Source organism: Lepus europaeus, chromosome 7, assembly GCF_033115175.1.
Source record: "Lepus europaeus isolate LE1 chromosome 7, mLepTim1.pri, whole genome shotgun sequence".
NCBI classification, from domain to species: Eukaryota; Metazoa; Chordata; class Mammalia; order Lagomorpha; family Leporidae; genus Lepus; species Lepus europaeus.
In genome coordinates this window covers 75,376,621-75,396,130 of record NC_084833.1, presented here as the reverse complement: position 1 = coordinate 75,396,130, position 19,510 = coordinate 75,376,621, and the positions used below count along the sequence as shown (strand labels likewise).

Below are 19,510 nucleotides of genomic sequence, written 5' to 3'. Positions count from 1 at the left end.
GACTAGAACCCGGTGTGCCGGCGCCGCAGGTGGAGGATTAGCTTATTGAGCCGCGGCGCTGGCGAGGCTGCTCCACTTTAGATCCAGCTCCCTGCTAATGTGCCTGGGAAAGCAGTGGAAGAAGTCCCTGGCTCCTGGCTTGGATTGGCTCAGCTCCGGCTATTGTGGCCATTTGTGGAGTGAACCAGTGGATGGAGTATCTCTGACTCTCCTCCTCTGAAACACTTTCAAATCAATCAATCAATCTTTAAAAAAAAAAAAAAAAAAAAAGTTGTGTCAAGTGAGGCCAGAGTTGTGGCACAGTAAGTTCAGCTGTAGCTTGTAATGCTAGCATCCCATATTGGACGGCTGTTCTGAATCCTAGCTGCTCCACTTCTGATCCAGCTTTTTGCTAGTGAGCCTGGGAGGCACAGAATGATGGCTCAAGTACTTGGGCCTCAGCCACCCACATGGGAGACCAGGATGGGGTTCCTGGTTCCTTGCTTTGGCCTGGTGCAGATCTGACTGTTGTGGTCATTTAGGAGTAAACCAGCAGACAAAGATCTCTATTTCTCCTTTTCTTTGTCAGACTTTCAAATAAATAAATAAATCTTTAAACAAACAAACCTTGTGCCAACTGATGCAATATGGCTTACTCTTATTAAGAGGCAAGAAAAACTAATCAGCTCTTTATAGAGGTGATGATTTTAAAATTTAAGCTTTGGTAAGTTACAGAAAAATGGCACTGAAGCTTTTTCATGAGTTTTGATTTGAGGATATCCTTCAATCTCAGTAGATTGCAGGAGGGGTTATAGGTTTAACAAGCCCAAGAAAAAGACAAACTTAACTAGAATACAGCAGAAATTCAAGGAGAAAAGACAGTCAAGAACAGAATGTAGTAATGACCACCTAACTCACTTCAGAGAGCTAAGAAATAATTAAGAGGCCTGTGTAAACCCAGAATACATTTATAATGACAGTATAGGCATAAGGAACAATGCCATACTTTATGAGGAACATGACTGGATAGAATGATGGTGACTGCTAAGGTGATTTGCAAAACTACTTTAAAACTTTTCAAACTAGGGCCGGCGCCACCAGTCACTTGGTTAATCCTCCCTGCCTTGGCACCGGCATCCCATAAGGGCGCCGGGTTCTAGTCCCGGTTGCTGCTCTTCCAGTCCAGCTTGTTGCTATAGCCCGGGAGGGCAGTGGAGGATGGCACAAGTGCTTGGGCTCCTGCACCCGCCTGGGAGACCAGGAAGCTTTGGATCAGTGCAGCGCCAGCCATAGTGGCCATTTGGGGAGTGAACCAATGGAAGGAAGACCTTTCTCTCTGTCTCTCTCTCTCACTATCTGTATCTCTACCTGTCAAATAAATAAAAAGAAAAGAAAAACTTTTCAAACTGTCATAAACTTGGCAATATACCACTTAAACTGATGAAACAATATAATTACTAAATTGAGGGTAAAGTTCTAGAACCACCACAGTACAATAAATAAGTAAATAATAAATAAATAAGGAAGGTAATCCTGAGTACCAGTTATTCTATTTTTTAAAAGACTTATTTATTTGAAAGGCAGTGTTGCAAAGAGGCAGAGGCAGAAGCAGAGAGTCAGAGAGAGGTCTTCCATCCGTTGGTTCACTCACTCCCTGGATGGCCGCAATGGCCAGAGCTGCACCGATCTAAAGCCAGGAGCTAGGAGCTTCCTCTGGGTCTCCCACACAGAGGCCCAAGCACTTGAGCCATCCTCTATCACTTTCTATGGCCATAGCAGAGAGCTGGATCGGAAGTAAGAGTGGCCAGGACTTGAACCGGTGCCCATGTGGGATGCTGGCACTGCAGGCGATGACTTTACCTGCTACCCAGCACCGGCCCTGAGCACCAGCTACTCAAACATCTAATTTAATCAACCTCAGTGCATTGGTCCCTTTCCTCAATTCTTGATCTGGAGGTGCCAAAGATTTTTCTACTAAGATTTATTATAAAAATGATTTTAATTGTTTTTTCCCCCCTTACAATATCACTTGTATTTGTCCCTTAGAATATATATATATGTATGTGTGTTCCCAAATAAATAGAAAAGAAATATTTGCTGCTCTTACCTTTACTTACTGATAGGAGAAGATTTGGATCTCTTGGGTGGAATTTCAGCTCATTGATAGCATTGCCATGGCCAACATAATGCTACAATAAATTTAAAACATTTTAAATCTCATAATTCAAAATCAATAAATTCTTTTAGAGATTACAAAAGAATGAAATAGTTTCACTTAAAGTAATGGTTCTCAGTCTTAGTTACATATTAACATCACCCAACAAACATAACGGGGGGAAAAACAAAGATGCTTAAGCCTGGAGTGCACAGACATTCTGACTGGATTACATCAGTGGGGGTTCAGGTATGGGTAGTGTTTCAGGTGACTGAAAGTGTGCCTCAAGATTAAAAGGATCCCATTAAAGTGACTTTTCAAAACGGCTCTCATATTCACTGCGAGTTGCTCTTGCCTCTATAGCCCCCATTTTGAATGTCCTGAAAAGTGGACTCACTCTTCAGTCATTGTTTTAAACTTCTCAAAGCAAGGCAAGTCAAAAGAGGAAAATGATTTACAAAGGAAACACTGCAAATATTAACATTTCCCCCATTACTCCTTAACTTGCATTACTCAAATGTGACAAAGGTCTCAAAAGACTTTTTAAAAGAAACAGGCAAATAACAAATCAAAATTTTAGTCACTGGTTCCATTAGTTTTAAACACAACAGGACAAGCTTTCACAGTGTGCCTTCAAAAGAAGCAGAATTTAACCAGAAAACCTACCTTTATACACTGCATTGTTATGGGATTAATTATCCTAATTATGCCTCTAGATCCAGCAACAGCTAAAAGAGGATGGCTTGTATTGCTATCATAGGTCCACGCACAAGTGTAAAAGTTTTCATCAGCCTAAGAAATGCCACAGTTAAGAAATGTAATTTGTTTTTGAAAAAGAAACATGCTAATGATTACAATGGAATCCTTCAAAGATCTATTAAACTTTTTCACAGGAAAGCTCTCATTTTTCTTTGTGCAACCAATTTTACTTAATGGTGATTATGGGTCGAAAACTCATACCAAATGATCAAACGAAACCACAGTCCCTCCACTCCATTTTATTATTTACCTGTTTGTACAACTCTTCTGTGTCACTGTATTGTCAAAAACAGCCCCCAGAAAATGTGTAAACAAATGAGCATGGTTTTAATAATACTTTATTTATAATATTTAGTAACATTTAATTATAAATTTACAATACTTAACGTTTTTATTTACAAAACACGTGGCTAGCCTGCAGCTGACCCCCTCTATTTCTCTAGATTTTTTTTTGTTTTTTAAATCCATCTTTTGCCCTTTTCTGTGTGAGAACCTCCCCAATGGCAACAGGTCAGAAGACACATTCCTGCCTTGTCTTATATCCTCAGGTTTTCAAATGGATATGGGAGAAATGTCCCATCACCTAGTTTTAATGCTGTAACTCTGTAGCTTTTTACATTTTTCATTTTCTTTTATGAACCCATGTCTTGCAATATTTTATTTTCTAAATAGATCATCTATTTTCTCCCCTCTAGGCTCTTGTGATCTAATACTTGGGATGACTGTTAGTTATGGCCTCCAGTCAACCCAACTTCGTCACTAAAACAATGAAATGACAAAATTTTAGGTAAAATCAAAAGCACAAATTTTAGCCAGTCTCTCTACTAACATTTTCTGTTTCTGGATTTCCAATGTTCCCATCTCTAGCCATCTGAGTTCACCCCCACAGCTACCCAACAATGCATTTTAAGGATCAGGAAAACTAGATACCAGGATTTTTCCAAGGATGCCAACAGTGAAGGACTAGCACTCATAAAATTAAGAGAGGACACAATTTAAATTAATTTAGAAAAATTTTGGTGTACTTATTGAAAATAAATATTTGACCAAAGAAATAAAAAGTCCAGGAAAGGATACATCAGCATCCACATAAGATTGCAACAACCGGATTTCTCCTTGTGAGTGACATTCATATAAGGTAACCTAATGAAAAAATAAACAGTAAATTTCATCTCAAGTGTAGAAAACACACCGTTTGGTTTTTATACATATTTTAGTTACAGTTATCAACTTAAAGATAGCATACAAACTATTCCCTTAACACAGCTTCTTAAACATTAGAAAGCCTTTATAAAGCTTAATGTTTTATACTATATTTACAGTACATTAAATACTATAGCAATAGTTTCTAATCTTTAAAATATTTCAACAATATAACTGTATCAACTCTTTAAGGTGTGAAATGTTTAAAACTCAAAAATAATTAAGGTTTATCATCATTTAATTAAATTTACAATAAAAAGGTTTCGGCAGGGAGGTACAGATGTTGTACAGCTGGATACTAATGCACCTAGGTAACTGATGCCCACTTATCTGAATCCCTGCCACCCATGTGGGAGACCCAAATGGAGTTCCAGCCTGCTGGTTTGGCTTGGCCCAACCCTGGCTATTGCAGGTATTTGGGGAGCGAACCACAGGATGTAGGGTCTCTGCCACTCAGCCTTACAAATTAAAAAAAAAAAAAAAAAAAAAAAAGCTTAAGAAAAAGTCTTTGGGTAGTTTTAGAGCTAATTTAGTAATACTAAATTTCTTTCCATTTTTTCCTTCATGGCTTATAGTCCCATTATGAAAAAAAACCTATAAAATTTTAATAATTATAATACATAAAAACTCTGATGATCCTGTATAGTATTATCACTATCTACTAAATTCATAAAATAATCTCTACATAAACATTCTAGGGGCTGGTGCTGTAGTGCAGTAGGTTAATCCTCTGCCTACAGCACTGGCATCCTATATGGGCTAGTAAAGTAGTAATGGATAACCAGAATGTTGGCCAATAAAAACCTGATAGGATAATTTTTTTCCTGAGGTGATTTCAACTTTCATAGAAAACTCCTGAAGACTTTCCTGTTTTTGTTGTCTACTCATTTAGAAATGCATGGGATGAATAAGTAAATCTTTGCAACCCATCTATTCATCCTCTGGTTTAACTGTTAAGTTAAATAATGGCTTATATGAAAACATGCAATCATGGTTTTCCCCACCCCATTTCTCTCAGTTCAAGATAATTCTGGCTTCCTTTAGGGAAGCAAACTCAAACAAATGTTTACTGCAAATAATTAAATTGGCTGGGTTTATGCTTTCATTTGAACACCACCACTAATTCTGTTATTTAAAAAATCAGATACATATCCTACCTGAACGTTAACCACTTCAAAAAGAGAAGTCAATTATTTCAACTACAAAACTTGTTCTATAAACAACTGGGAGGAATATTTTAAAATAAAGATGTGTTTTCCAGGAATTAATGTTAGTTTTAATCCAACAATTTCTTGAAAGCTTCTCTCTTACATTATAGTCATATTGTTAAACCAACTACACAAAATTTACTTCAAAATCATCCTATTTTAGTGTTATTTTTAACATCAAAATCAATTATCAAACCAAATACCAGAGACTCCTCAACACTCACTCTGTTGCTTCCCACAGTTGCGAACACTAAAGGATCTCCTTCTTTACTGTGCCAGTTAAACTGAACTCCAAACAATGGTTGATTATGATCTTCCTATAAAATAACCAGGAAATAAGAAAATTTAATGTATTAGAAACCAAAAGATGATGTAAACTAACCTTGCCCCCTTTTCCAATTCCAATCCCTTTTGTGTATTATGCATGCATAAGCTGACTTTTGACACTAAAAGATATCTGCTAATCTAGTTTTTACATTTTAAAATACTGATGAAGTTTTAGAAGAAGCAATGACTTAAATCACAGGTTAGGTAACAACTATTTCTCTATGAAAACATTTTGATATTTGCCTTTTATTTTCTTAAACTCAACCATATTTCTCTGAATCACAATGAAATGGATAATTCTGGTAGACACATTTAACCTCACAGGCCACGAGGACAGTTTATATTTTGGAAATAGGAAATTAACAAATAGCCTTAAAGAGGCAATGCAGCCTCTTTGACATTTGCTGAATTTTAGTAGGCTTTAGTAGGCTTAGTTTTTTCTCTTGTAAAGTGAAGCATATGTGACTCAGCTCAAATTACTTTCTATGAAGCTTGAGGAAATAATTTTAAATAATCCTGAGTCTGGATTTTAAAAGAAAAATATGTCAAGAAAATTTATAATAATACTTCAATAGTGGATACAAGGTAGGGAATGATGTATAACCTCACAGTTACCAGGAGGATACATAGGAAGCATAGATGGATAGGTGGATGGATGGAGAGAGGGAAAGAGATAGAGATTTAGAACACAATCCAGGTCTCCCAAATGGGTGGCAGGAAACCAATTACCTGAGCCATCACCAATGCCTTCCAGGGTCAGAATTGGCAGAAAGCTACAGTCAAGAGCTGGAGCTGCGAATCAAACCCAGGCACATTGTGTGGGATGCAGGCATCTTAACTATGTACTAAATGCCTGCTCACTGCTTTAGGATTTTACTGTCAATCTCCTGGCATTGAACACTAAACACTAATTTTCATGTTCACCTAAAGTTACTGTTTTTACTATTTTTTTTTAACTTTTAACAACTTTTACTTTCTTATCATTTGAAAACCCATAGCTTCAGACTTTGCAAATATTTAAGAGGCAGTTAAAAACATCTTCTGGATATGGTGGCTAAAATAGGTTAAAAAGTAAATAACAATATGCATGTATAGTAGACACTGCCATTTTTAATGATAAGAATAATTTCCTTTCATGGCGGTATAATTTGACACACTGAACAGTGAAATTCTGCTACACACAGGAAAATATCACATAACCATACCTTCTTATGCTTCCTCAAGACTTTACCTAAAAGTACACACATATATTTTTAAAAGCTTTCATTTACATATAAGATAAAATAATGTATATTTTTCTCAGGAAAAATAAATGCAAATTGAAATCAAAGTGCACAAAATATAACATTTTAAGTAAACATCAGTAATTCTTTTCATAGAGTAAATAAAAATACTTTTGAGGATGAAATAATTGAGATAACTCAATTGAGCCTTGATTTCCCTAAATATTGAATATTTAAATTTTTAAAGTGTGTACTTCTTTCCTTGAAAACAGTTACAAATAAAAGACAAAAGTTAAAATTTTAAAAACTGTAGACATCTGTTTCAGTTTATATTGAAACGGTCACACTGGTTTCTTTTTAATAATGCTGCCAGAAGTGGCTCATGTTTTTTAACTTCTACCAAATTATGAAAAGTAATATTTCCCAAAATCTTTTATTTGAATACAAACAATAAAGCAAAACCAGCCTGCAAGTTTTGGTTTTATACATGTAAATTAAAGCAACTAAAAAATAAAACCAAAAAAATTAAACACAGGAGGGATAATACAAAAGCACACACACACACACACAAAACCTTCAAACACTATAAACAGAAATATCTTAAACCTGACAGAACATCTTGAGAATAAAGCGTTTACCACTTTGGAATAATCATGAAGTCTTGTGTTCTGCCCACAAGATCCACCCAACTATACATACCTTGAGACTATTTACACATTTGAAAGAATATTTGCATTTCTTTGATTTCCATTTTCCTTTTCCCCAACTTTTCCTTCCAGGTGCATTTGGTGTATTTGTGGGTGTATCAGGGCGTTCAGTGTTTGTACCACTTTCTATACTGATGGCATCATCCTGTAAGCAGCAAATCAGGGAAAACTGCATGAAATGGCAACACTGTATTTGGCAGCAAATGACTTTGCACTGAAAAGACATTCTCTGACCTGGAAAAAACTAATTTCTGCAAGAAGCAGAAAAACTTATTCCAACTTCCAAATAAAGATAAAAAGTAACCCAGCCACACATTAGTATTTTGTATTTCTGCAAAAATGAAAACAAAATGCAAATGAGAATGATAATGGAAGAGCAATACTGCCTTTAAATAATGTCACTGCTCTGTGCTAGTCACTTTAATACACTAGAACATCTAATCCTGCAGCAGGTTAGATGCTTAAGTATGGTTTCAGAGTGCCTCACTGCTCTCCTGCTCCTAAGGGCCACTGAGATTCAAACCCAAAGCCAAGGCTCCTAAATCTGACTGACCCTTATCAATGTCTTCCTAACAGTAGGTGACTGCTTGAGTATTAAGTCACTGCTCCACACTTTATTTTATTTATTCATTTTTCCCAATTCCATGTATTTCATACACACAGATTCAGGAACACAGTGATATTTTCCATCTTAGCCTTCTACACTCTCCAGCCCACATTTGCACCCTTTTACCTCCACCCTCTCCTATTTCCATTCTTTTTTTTTTTTTTTTTTTGACAGGCAGAGTGGACAGTGAGAGAGAGACAGAGAGAAAGGTCTTCCTTTTTGCCGTTGGTTCACCCTCCAATGGCCGCCGCGGTAGCGCGCTGCGGCCGGTGCACCGCGCTGTTCCGATGGCAGGAGCCAGGTGCTTCTCCTGGTCTCCCATGGGGTGCAGGGCCCAAGCACCTGGGCCATCCTCCACTGCACTCCCTGGCCACAGCAGAGAGCTGGCCTGGAAGAGGGGCAACTGGGACAGGATCGCTTCACACTTTAGATGTAGTTTTTTTTCTCAAATTATGCTTATTTATAAAATAGACCATTTAGAATATTTTCAAAATTCTACAACTTCTGCGCTATTTATAAGTGAAATCTGCCTCACAGTTTTAAAGTAGTAATAATATTCACGTTAGAATGTCAGAGACTCTTCTTAAAGATCCTTAAAAAATAGAAATGGTTGCAGGAAATCTTAAAAATTATTCTATTAACACACATCTCCAGCGTAAGCCTCTAATCTCAGAAGAGAATTTCATTACCCCCTTGACTACATTTTCCAGCCTCCTTTAGAATAGAAATTTAACTCTAAGACCTTAGACTAGTAGTTCCTAAATTCATTCTAGAGGAAGCCTTTTTTCATGGAGTGCATATTAACATCAGTCAGGACAGATCTAGGAAACATTGTCTTAAGGGCTATTCTTAAATTATTGTTTCCTAAGGCTGGTTTTATGATATTATAGAAAGTTAAGATTAAGTGCGGTGTCAAAAGGTCTATCAAAAGATCTTATTTATTCACGTAAGGACAATATGGTATTAAATAGTTCCTGGGCTTCACATGGCTCCAAAATGAAAAAAAAAAAAAATTAAAAAGACACTACACTGTTTATCTAGCATATTAAAAAAAAAAAGAATGAAGGACAGGAGGCACACAGCAAAGTCTTAACAAATATTGGAACTGTGACTTCATGTAGTGTAGTCAGTATTTCTAAAAATAGAAAACATGAAATTTTAAAATTGAGTTCCTAGATTGAAATCAGTTTTTCTCTCCCTATTTCCCCTCAACTTTCACAATTAAGATTCAACAGATTTATCAGATTATAGTCCTCTTCATTGCCTACATACTTACAACTTTTTTTAAATTATAGGTAACTGACGGGCAAACTTTGTCTCCAAACTAGAGGTTCAAGATGCCTTCTGTTCCTCTCAGTGGAAAGTTTCTTCATTTACAGTTCATCTCCACACTCCTTTACTCTATATAAATTGGTAGTTTTGACATTCCTCAGAATTTGCTTGGTTCCCTCATGAGTCAAATAACTTTTTAACACATGTTCACTTAGCTTTTCATTAATTCATTAAATTACTTTTAATGTCAGATAAATGAAATAATAAAACTCTTATACCAGTTTTTCATTCTGGCTAATCACTGGCCTGTCAATCAAATGGCCACACAAAACACTGTCAATACACCACATATTTTCACTGCTGACAACTTAATTTACATACGTTCTCCAAAGGTGAATCAAGATGCAATCAAATGGAAACCTAACACTTTCATTTTATCAAGAACTTAACATCAAATCCATGCCAGTGTCTCACAGGCTGTAAGATGCAGATGACCCTACCGTCTTCATTTGCCCAACAAGGAAACAGACAGGGAGTTACCACTAATTTGTCCTTTAATCTTGGCACAAGTTACTTAAGCAAAAAGACAAGTCTCTAGACTCAGCCTTCACTTTTCTCTCTTTTAACCACGGCAACCATTAGTACTCTGCCTGAAGCTATCTACTTTGCTGTCAATAGGATCTTTATAAGTTTGAGAAAATGGCAGATGACATACACAATAAACTTAAAAAAAGTTCTTTCAATTCTGTGACTCACTTTAACAATAGGAACTGCTCAAGCTGTCTTAACTTGAACTCAAAAACACATTTTTCCCACACCTATTTTTGGTCTTTTGTCATTATTCACCTCCCTCAAGAGCTGTGAGTTCTTTCTGAACTCAGTTTTTGTACAATATTCTCTACCCCTTCCCTTACTGACTTCCCTAACTATGTCATGAGTCCTTATGGAATTCAGAGGGCCTGTGAATTCAAATAAAAACACACACACAAAAACTGCATTTTAACTTTCACAGCTCTTAACTGAAATTCAGCAATTCCTTCTATTATACAATACAAACCATATATGTGCTAATGTTACATGATTTTTTTCACCAATGGAAGTCAGGTATTTTGAAATCACATTATATTGGTTACAGATATTGAAAAACTTGTTTATACTCATCACTGCTACCAGATCTGTTGCTATATCCTGTTATTTAAAGTGCTAATATTACTACACCTAAAATTTGTTTTAGAAATATTTTATGCCATACTTTACAATTTCAAAATTCTAACTTTAGATATTGTATTTTATATGTTTAAAAATGTTATTCTGAGAAGGCTCCGTAAGATTCATTAAAAGGTCCAAGGCACATACAGTTTCTAGCCAAATGGAGCAACCCAAACAAAGGCTAATCCAATCATTTGGATCTGAATAGCTTTAGAATGAAACAAAGAACACTAGCATTTCCCCTTAGGGGTCTGCAAAAAGAAAATAAGATTTCAATTGACTTTTTCTCCTGAAATTCTCCTAAATAGATTTAACATTTTCATATTTTGATTCATCAGTATGTGAAATAGCCAGAAGAAACATACTATGGTGATCACAAAATAAGTACTATAAACAAACAACACTTGTATAATACTTGATATAGGGCAGGTACTCCTCTAAGCACTTTACCTATATTACCTCATTTAATACAATAACTCATGAAGTAAAAAAAAAAAGCTTCTATACCCATTTTAAAGGTGAGCAACTGAGGCAGCTAGGTCACATACTTTGCTTAAGGTCAAGCAACCAGTTACAGTGGGGATTTTAACCTAGCATGTGGATCCAGCGTCTGCGCTCCTAACTGTAGTCTAACCTGCCGAAAGAATGTTACGAAAATGAAGAAATAAAACTTGGTCTTCAAGGCTTGGGATGAAGATAAAAAATGTTAGACCCAATTATGTAGTGAGACTGGGGAGAACAAACAGAAATATACATACAGATATATTTAAAGTAATATCAGACAAACTTTCCAGAAATTTCAAGTGCAAAATCCCATAAGCTGACAATCTCCAAGAAATCTTTCTTCTCTGCAGAAAGCAATCTTTCGCCCACCGTTTTCCGTGAAAATCCTGGTCATGACACCATGCCATAAACACGCTTCAGCAGGTATTCACGCTGGGGAATTTAAGGACAGCGTGTGTGATATAACACTTATTCATAAAGCAGGCCAAACTGAGAAAAACTCACACCAGCTTTCTAAAACACGTTCAAGATTTTTTTTTTCTTTAAGATTCTCATTATTGGACACGCACCAGGCGCTCTTAAATACTCATTCAAACTCCATTAACTCAAAGACCTACCCTTTCCATCCTGAAGATTCTACAGGCGTCAGAGCGACACAGTGCCCGAACTCCTTTGAAAAAGTTCTCGACTGCCTGCTCCTTCCCACTCTTAGGAAAAAAAAGGGATTCTAGCACGCCTTTTAAACTACCGGAATCTCGGATGCGCACTCTCCCCTCTAGCTCCCAAAGGCCCGCACACCTCCCCACAGGCAGAGGAGAGCTCTCGGACCCAGGCACTCACTCAAGCCACTCTCCTTCGCCAACTTTGTGCCTGCTCTCGGCCGCGGCTCGACATCCCCGCCAGACACAGGTCCGACTCGGCCCGCACGCCCTCGCGGTCCCGGGCTCGGGGTGACACCTCTCGCTCGACCCCCTCCCCGCCCCAGCGCCTGCCCCCCCACCCCGCACCCGCAGTTTTTAAAGAATCTAAAAACTCCCGCTCCGCAGAGCCCCGCGGCTGCTCCGGGCCGCACTCACATTTTCGTCTCCAGAGAGGTCCGGGTTGCTGTTCTCGTCGCTGCTCAGCTTCTGCTTCTTGGCCGCAGGCATGTCTGTTCCCGCCGGCGCTGTCGACACTTCCCTCTCGGACATATTCCTCCGCCTCCCCCCAGGTTCCTGCCGCCTCGGGCGGGGCCTCCGCCACACCGCCGTCAAGCAAGCCCGGCCGGAGCTTGCCGCAAAGTTGCCACTGCCGCCGCCACCTCCACCGCTCCCCCCAGTGTCGCAAATCGCGCCCAGCCGCCGAGGCGGGCGTGCGTGCGACCCCGCCACACTGCTGAAAAAGGGGCGCGCGCGCGCGCCCTCCTGCGCGGCTTTCTGGCTCCTTCCCTTTCCCGACTCCCGTTTTGCCCCTTTCCCGCCGCCCCGCCGGCAGTTTGCACGGAGATGTAGGATCCGTTGGCTTAAGAGGGTAGTCTTTCGTATGTCTCCCGTCCCCACCACCACCTCGAAAAGAACAGGCAGAACTCAAAAGGGATGCTCCGTCACCCCCTTCCTCCTTCCAGAGACGTTTCAGCCGCAATTGGCCCAATCCTTCGATCTCCGACTCGCTGCAAGGGAGCGAAAGTCTGTGGATGGAGTAGACCACCGGTGTCCCAGGGGACGGGGGAAGCTTTGCGAAGTCACCTCTTGCTTAAGCTCTGCGTGCCAAGCGCCTTTACACCTGAACTCGGGAGGTGACGACTTCACGAGATTCACGAGAGTATGCCAACCTAACTTTTGCTTGAGGATGGGAATTTAAAAACCGTGGACTGCGTCGCACTTGCTTCCCCCATCTGCCAAATGGAAGGCACCCACCTGGAGGTGCGCACGCGCCGAGGCGTATTCTCGCGCTGGGTTGTGGGGGTCCCTCCTCCTCCAGGCCCCTCCTCTTTTCGAAATCTTGTTTGCTGAACCTGGTAGTTTTCTACTGCGTGTGCATAGCCAGGGATGGATTTCAAAGCGCTACCAATCATCGTCTCAGGACGCGCCCTAAATTCTTGACGGATGTTTGGTCTGATGAATATTTATTGCAATGAATTTTTTAACCTCAACCGGTTGTGGCCAATATTGGCTAAGGTTTAAGTAGCAGTGTCCTAAAATTACAGTGCCTTGAACAGCTACAACTCAAGGGCTCTTTTTAAACAAGGCCCTGAAAAACGCAAAGGCCTATAAATCGGTGGATAGTTCCAACTATGAACCCGTGAGACTTAAGCGACAGGCAAATAACAATACAATTTTAGTACTTCACCAAAATAGTTTCTGTTACTTACATCTGGACTCTTGACAGGTGCAGAATACATTGGTGAGCCTTGTTGATTTGGTGATGGGTCATTAAGCCGTACAACTGAAGGAAACGCAGCCTCCTTTGTTTTAGAACACAGTTGTGAGTGCTGGTATTTCTGGACCTCAGTGTCCTCATCTGTAAACGCGTGGAGTGAGAAGGAACCCAGCATACCTTGAGCACCTGCCTGATATGTTTTCTCTTTTGGATCTCGTCGTAAGACACAAGGGATAACCAGTCTAGTGTTGCAGCCATAAAATTCTGGTATACTTGAATTACTTCTGCAAGGTGCCTTGACAGTGAGAAGATCTGTTTTACTCTCTGCAGATTGCAAGTCATTCCTCCTTTTGAAGTTAGCATAGAACTCTTGGTTGAGAATGAAAAAAGGAAAGTGAAGCAAAGAGAGGGCAGAGTAAGACACTTTTACAATAAAGATTCAGGAAAAATATGGACGCTGAAAAAGTCCAGGTCTTACTAATTGCAGTATTTGTGGAACACTCTCAGTGTGCCAGGCACTGCCAAGCACTCCTCAGGTGTCGGGGAGAGAAGTGACAGATGAGTCAGCTGTGAGAAAGGTAAGATGTACTTCAGTGTGACACCTTTTTGGGCAAAGACAGATACTCTGTTTTATTGAGAAAGTTGTTTGTGAAATATAACTCTACGGATAATCAGCTAACACATTTCAGATTGCTGTGTGGGTCCAGTGGGAGCTGGGAGGTGGAAGTCAGCTTCTAGTCATAACATTTGGATAAAGGGTACATGAAAGGGAAATAACCCAAAGATATTCAGCACTCATGTTATCTGTAACAAAGCAAAAATGTTTTTAAGGAGTCTTGTTAAAACTAGGAGGGATTTTTTATATGTTCTGATAAGTTTGGGATGAAAGATGGAAATTAGTTCATATTCATTATAACTAATGTTAAAGATAAATTATTCTGATACTTGTTAAGGTGATAATGAAGACTTCCTTCAGGACTATTTTGAAAGAGACCAAGATTGTAGGGGAGAGAAACTGGGCTCAACTCCTCCAAATACAACAAAACAAGTGGGGATTTAAAATCAAAGAGCTCCTGCCGTTGGCCTGGCCTAGCCCTGGCTATTGTGGGTATTTTAAGGGTGAACCAGTGGGTAGAAGATCCTCTCTCTCTCTGTATGTGTGTGTGTGTATCTGTCTCTCTGCTTTTCAAATAAAATGAAAGTAGAAAACTTAATTTTGAAAAATTAAAGTTTATTAAATCATAGTTTTTCAGTACTGATTTATCCGACTGTGAGGAATTTAAAGAACTATCACAGTTGAGAGGTCTCTCCACGTACATTTTTTAAAAAGATTTATTTTGTATTTATTTGAAAGACAGAGTTACAGAGAGAGGTAGAGACAGAGAGAGAGGTCTTCCATCCGCTGGTTCACTTCCCAGATGGCCACAACAGCCAGAGCTGCACTGATCCGAAGGCAGGAGCCAGGAGCTTCTTCCAGGTCTCCCACATGGGTGCAGGGGCCCAAGGACTTGGGTCATCTTCTACTGCTTTCCCAAACCATAGAAGAGAGCTGGATCAGAAGAGGAGCAGCTGGGACTAGAACTGGCACCCTTATGCGATACTGGAGCTTCAGGCCAGGGCTTTAACCCGCTGCACCACAGCGCTGGTCCCATCCACATACATTTTTTAAATGAGGACAAAGAGGCTTAGGGTGATTGCACAGTTTTACCCAAAGACACACAACTCTTCAGTGATAGAGTAGGAAAAGAATAGAATTTATTGGAAAGCCAAAGTACTTCTACCTCAAGATGATGTAGACACCGGCAGCTCTAGATTTACGTAATTCTACTGAGGGAGCTTGGTCTTTGGACCACAGTCTTTTATACACTTTCAAACAGCTATCTCACTTGGGACAGGAAGAGAACATAACAGGAGAAACCTACAGAAAGCTCAAACAATCTAGAATATAATTTAGAGTAATGTGCTATTTCTTTTTTTAATTTTATTGTTTTTATTTTTGACAGGCAGAGTGGACAGTGAGAGAGAGAGAGAGAAAGATAGAGAGAAAGGTCTTCCTTTTCTGTTGGTTCACCACCCAATGGCCGCTGCGCTACAGCGGCGCACCACGCTGATCCAAAGGCAGGAGCCAGGTGCTTCTCCTGGTCTCCCATGCGGGTGCAGGGCCCAAGGACTTGGGCCATCCTCCACTGCACTCCTGGGCCATAGCAGAGAGCTGGCCTGGAAGGGGAGGGGAGCAACCGGGACAGAATCCAACGCCCCGACCAGGACTAGAACCCGGTGTGCCGGTGCCGCAGGCGGAGGATTAGCCTATTGAGCTACTTTGGCGCCAGCTTGCTATTTCATTTTGAACAGTGTACTATGATAGTATAAGATGTTAACAATGAGGAAAGCTGGATGAGGGCCATATAGGAACTGTCTATACTGTATTTCGCACTCTTATGTAAAGTTATCCCAACATTTAAAACTTATTTTCAGAAATCTATCTTATATTAGATTGTTGAGAATTCCGTAGAAATATTTCTTAGTCTTCAAGAAAGTGATTGATTTATTATGCAGAATTTCCAAGATCACTTAGTTATATAGGGAAGGAAAATTCACAACCTACCTTGGCATTCTACTATCTTCTAAGCTTCATATCAAGAAATTAGTTTCAAAAGCTAAATAAAATCCTTCGCATTTCAATTGAAGTCTATTTCTCATTCATTCAACATTTTTGTCTCTTCTGCTTCATGACTAGGAGATGTTCACCATCACTTGTGCAATGTGTAGTCACATGATCGCAGATCTAGTTTTCTATGAACAGAACATCATATGGCTTCTCTGAACATTTTAAACCCAATCAGGAAGAACTTACTGAATGCCATTTATGTGCCAAATAATGTGGTAATTCAGTACCTACCTTCAAAAAGCCTAGTGTTCTTTCAGCATTAAAAAAATCTCATATATTTAATATATGTTTACTGAGTACCCACTGTATGCCACCAGTGTTACAGGTGTGGAAGAGGCTTGATAATAAGCTAAACCAGACAGGTTCTGTTGTCGTAGAGCTTTATTGTCTAGTGGGAGAAGCAAATATTAACTAAATAATCACCAAATAGTATATGAAATTACAATTATGGTAACTGATAAAAAGGGAAGAACAAGATCAGGGCTACTGTTAGCCCATATGGTGCCTTTGTGCTGTTTTTCATAAGGCACTGCCATATGTAGAAACAGCCTAGAGTAGGTATGGCTAGGCAAGCAGACTATGCCTTGGTGAGTTAGCAAAAGGCATGAATTCTTCCAGGGAGATAAAGCCCTGTTCTGCATGCAAGGCTCTGTGAGTAGAGCATTTCAGCACCGCACATCACTACAGCTGGGGACCTTTGTTTAGATGAACCAGCTACACAAGCGTCCATAGTAGCCCTCCAAAGCGTCTGTGGACATACATAATAAAGTGAGATTGGAGGGTTTCCTTGAAGAACAGACAGAAGGGAGCTAAAAGAAGAATGGGAGTGAACCAGGTATATGAGGAGGACAAACAGTCTAGAAAGTTTGCACAGCATGAGCAAAGGCTAAGGGTCAGGAATGAAGGGGGCTGAAAAAGTGAAGGAGTGTTGGTCGGCGCTGCATCTCACTAGGCTAATCCTCTGCCTGCGGTGCTGGCACCTTCAGTTCTAGTCCCAGTCAGGGTGCTGGATTCTGTCCTGGTTGCTCCTCTTCCCGTCCAGCTCTCTGCTGTGGCCCAGGAAGGCAGTGGAGGATGGCCCAAGTGCTTGGGCCCTGCACCTGCATGGGAGACCAAGAGGAAGCACCTGGCTCCTGGCTTTGAATCGGCGCCGGCCGTAGCAGCCATTTGGGGGGTGAACCAACAGAAGGAAAACCTTTCTCTCTGTCTCTCTGTCTCTCTCACTGTCTAACTCTGCCTGTCAAAAAAAAAAAAGTGAAGGAGTGTCCGAATAAAGGCTGGAAATGGAGCACAGAGATCAGATTGTGCAAACCTTATTGACCTATAGACCATCTTATGATTGTTACAATGTATCTCCTGCTGGGAAGACTTATACAGAAGAATTTAAATGGCATTATTTTATTTTAATTATTGTTTATTTGGGTGGGAGAGAAAGAGAGAGACAGAATAGCGATATGGCGCTCCCGTCCACTGGTTTACTCCCCAGATGCCTGCAGCAGTTCTGGGCTGGGCCAGGACTAAAGCCAGGAGCCAGGAGCCAGGAATTCAATCCAGGTCTCCCACATGGGTGATGGGAACCCAAATACTTGGGCTATCACTGTTGCCTCCCAGGGTCAGGAGGAAGCAGGAAGTTGGAGTCAGAAGCTGGAGCTGGATGCTGAACCCAGGTACTCTGATGTGGAACACAAGTGTCTTAGCTGCTAGGCTAGACACCTGCTCCCTGTTTTAATTTTTTGTTGATATTTTACTTATATTCAGGGAAATATGCAAATCTTAAGTATAGAGTTCAGTGAGCTTTACCACAGGTATACACCCATGTAATCCACACCCCATCAAAATATAGATGGAACTTACAACACCTCAGAAAGTTTCCTCATGCCTCTTCCCATTTGAACCTGTCCCCTCACCCTCCTTAGGCAACTATAATTTTGTTGCCTATATTAGTATATTAGTTTTGCCTTATATTGGTTTTGCCTAACCTAGAACTATATATAAATGGAGTAATTCATTATATACTCTTCTGTGTCTGGCTTCTTTTGCTCAACACAATGTTTTTGAGATTTATAAAATGATGTTAACTTTTAGGCCGGCGCTTCGGCCCAATAGGCTAATCCTCCGCATGCAGCTCTGGCACACAGGGTTGTAGTCCTGGTTGGGGCGCCGGATTCTGTCCCGGTTGCCCCTCTTGCAGTCCACCTCTCTGCTGTGGCCTGGGAAGGCAGTGGAGGATGGCCCAAGTGCTTGGGCCCTGCACCCCATGGGAGACCAGGAGAAGCACCTGGCTCCTGGCTTCAGATCAGCGCGGTGAGCCAGCCGCAGCGCGCCGGCCATGGCGACCATTGGAGGGTGAACCAACGGCAAAGGAAGACCTTTCTCTCTGTCTCTCTCTCTCACTGTTCACTCTGCCTGTCAAAAAAATAAAAATAAAAAAATAAAATAAAATGATATTAACTTTTAAAGAAAGAAGTCTGTCTAGATCAGATGTGCTCAAATGGTAACCAGCCTGAGACTCATCTGGAAAGCGTGTTGAGGGCCTCATCTCCACAGACTATGATACACTGTTGTGGGAGGCACCTCCTTAATGCACAAATCTTACAAACTCATAAGTGATGCTAATGTGCTGATTCGGGGACCACACTGCAAGAACCACTGGTTTAGATAATAAAAATCAGAAATGTCTTATAAACATTTTTTAGGGACTGATTCATTCAATAAACATTTTTTAAGGACTTGGTTTGTGCCAGGTACTTTTTCAGTGCTGGGTTTATGATCAGCTCAGCTCTGGCCATTGCCACCATCTGGGGAGTGAACCAGCAGATGGAAGACCTCTCTCTCTCTCTCTCTCTCTCTCTCTCTCTGTAACTCTGCCTTTCTTTTCTTTCTTTCTTTTTTTTTTTTTTAAGATTTATTTATTTGAAAGTCAGAGTTTCACAGAGAGGAGAGGCAGAGAGAGAAAGAGAGAGAGAAAGAGAGAGAGAAAGAGAGAGCGAGAGAGGTCTTCCATCTGTTGGTTTACTCCCCAGATGGCCACAACGGCCGGAGCTGCGACAATCTGAAGCCAGGAGCCAGGAGCTTCTTCCAGGTCTCCCACACGGGTGCAGGGGGCCAAGCACTTGGGCCATCTTCTACTGCTATCCCAGGCCACAGCAGAGAGCTGGATTGGAAGAGGAGCAGCCGGGTCCCAAACCGGCACCATATGGGATGCCGGCATTTCAGGCGAGGGCTTTAACCCACTGCGCCACTGCGCCACAGCGCCGGCCCCCTCCATGAACTTTTAAAAGCCTTTTTTTAGTACTGTACACTTAAAAAGAAATATTCAACCAAAGAGTGT

General features: G+C 40.5%; 1 protein-coding gene and 1 long non-coding RNA gene across 4 annotated transcripts in view; one reads left to right on the top strand and one right to left on the bottom strand.

The window, feature by feature from the left end:
* Positions 1 to 12,637, bottom strand: part of EED (embryonic ectoderm development) — a 43,060-nt gene extending 30,423 nt beyond the window's left edge. For 2 of the 3 annotated variants that reach the window (XM_062196836.1, XM_062196837.1), the window contains exons 1-6: positions 12,230 to 12,444; positions 7,554 to 7,706; positions 5,529 to 5,621; positions 3,971 to 4,036; positions 2,801 to 2,926; positions 2,087 to 2,168 (exon numbers count right to left, since the gene is read on the bottom strand). In XM_062196836.1, coding sequence (XP_062052820.1) covers positions 2,087 to 2,168; positions 2,801 to 2,926; positions 3,971 to 4,036; positions 5,529 to 5,621; positions 7,554 to 7,706; positions 12,230 to 12,343 — 634 coding nt within the window. In that variant the 5' untranslated portion in view covers positions 12,344 to 12,444. Of the gene's footprint in view, positions 1 to 2,086; positions 2,169 to 2,800; positions 2,927 to 3,970; positions 4,037 to 5,528; positions 5,622 to 7,553; positions 7,707 to 12,229 lie in introns of all 3 variants that reach the window. The other variant, XM_062196838.1, reaches the window with a different exon arrangement.
* Positions 12,563 to 19,510, top strand: part of LOC133763326 (uncharacterized) — a 127,977-nt gene continuing 121,029 nt past the window's right edge. The window contains exon 1 of the long non-coding RNA XR_009866393.1: positions 12,563 to 14,089. This is a non-coding gene — a long non-coding RNA (uncharacterized LOC133763326). The remainder of the gene's footprint in view (positions 14,090 to 19,510) is intronic.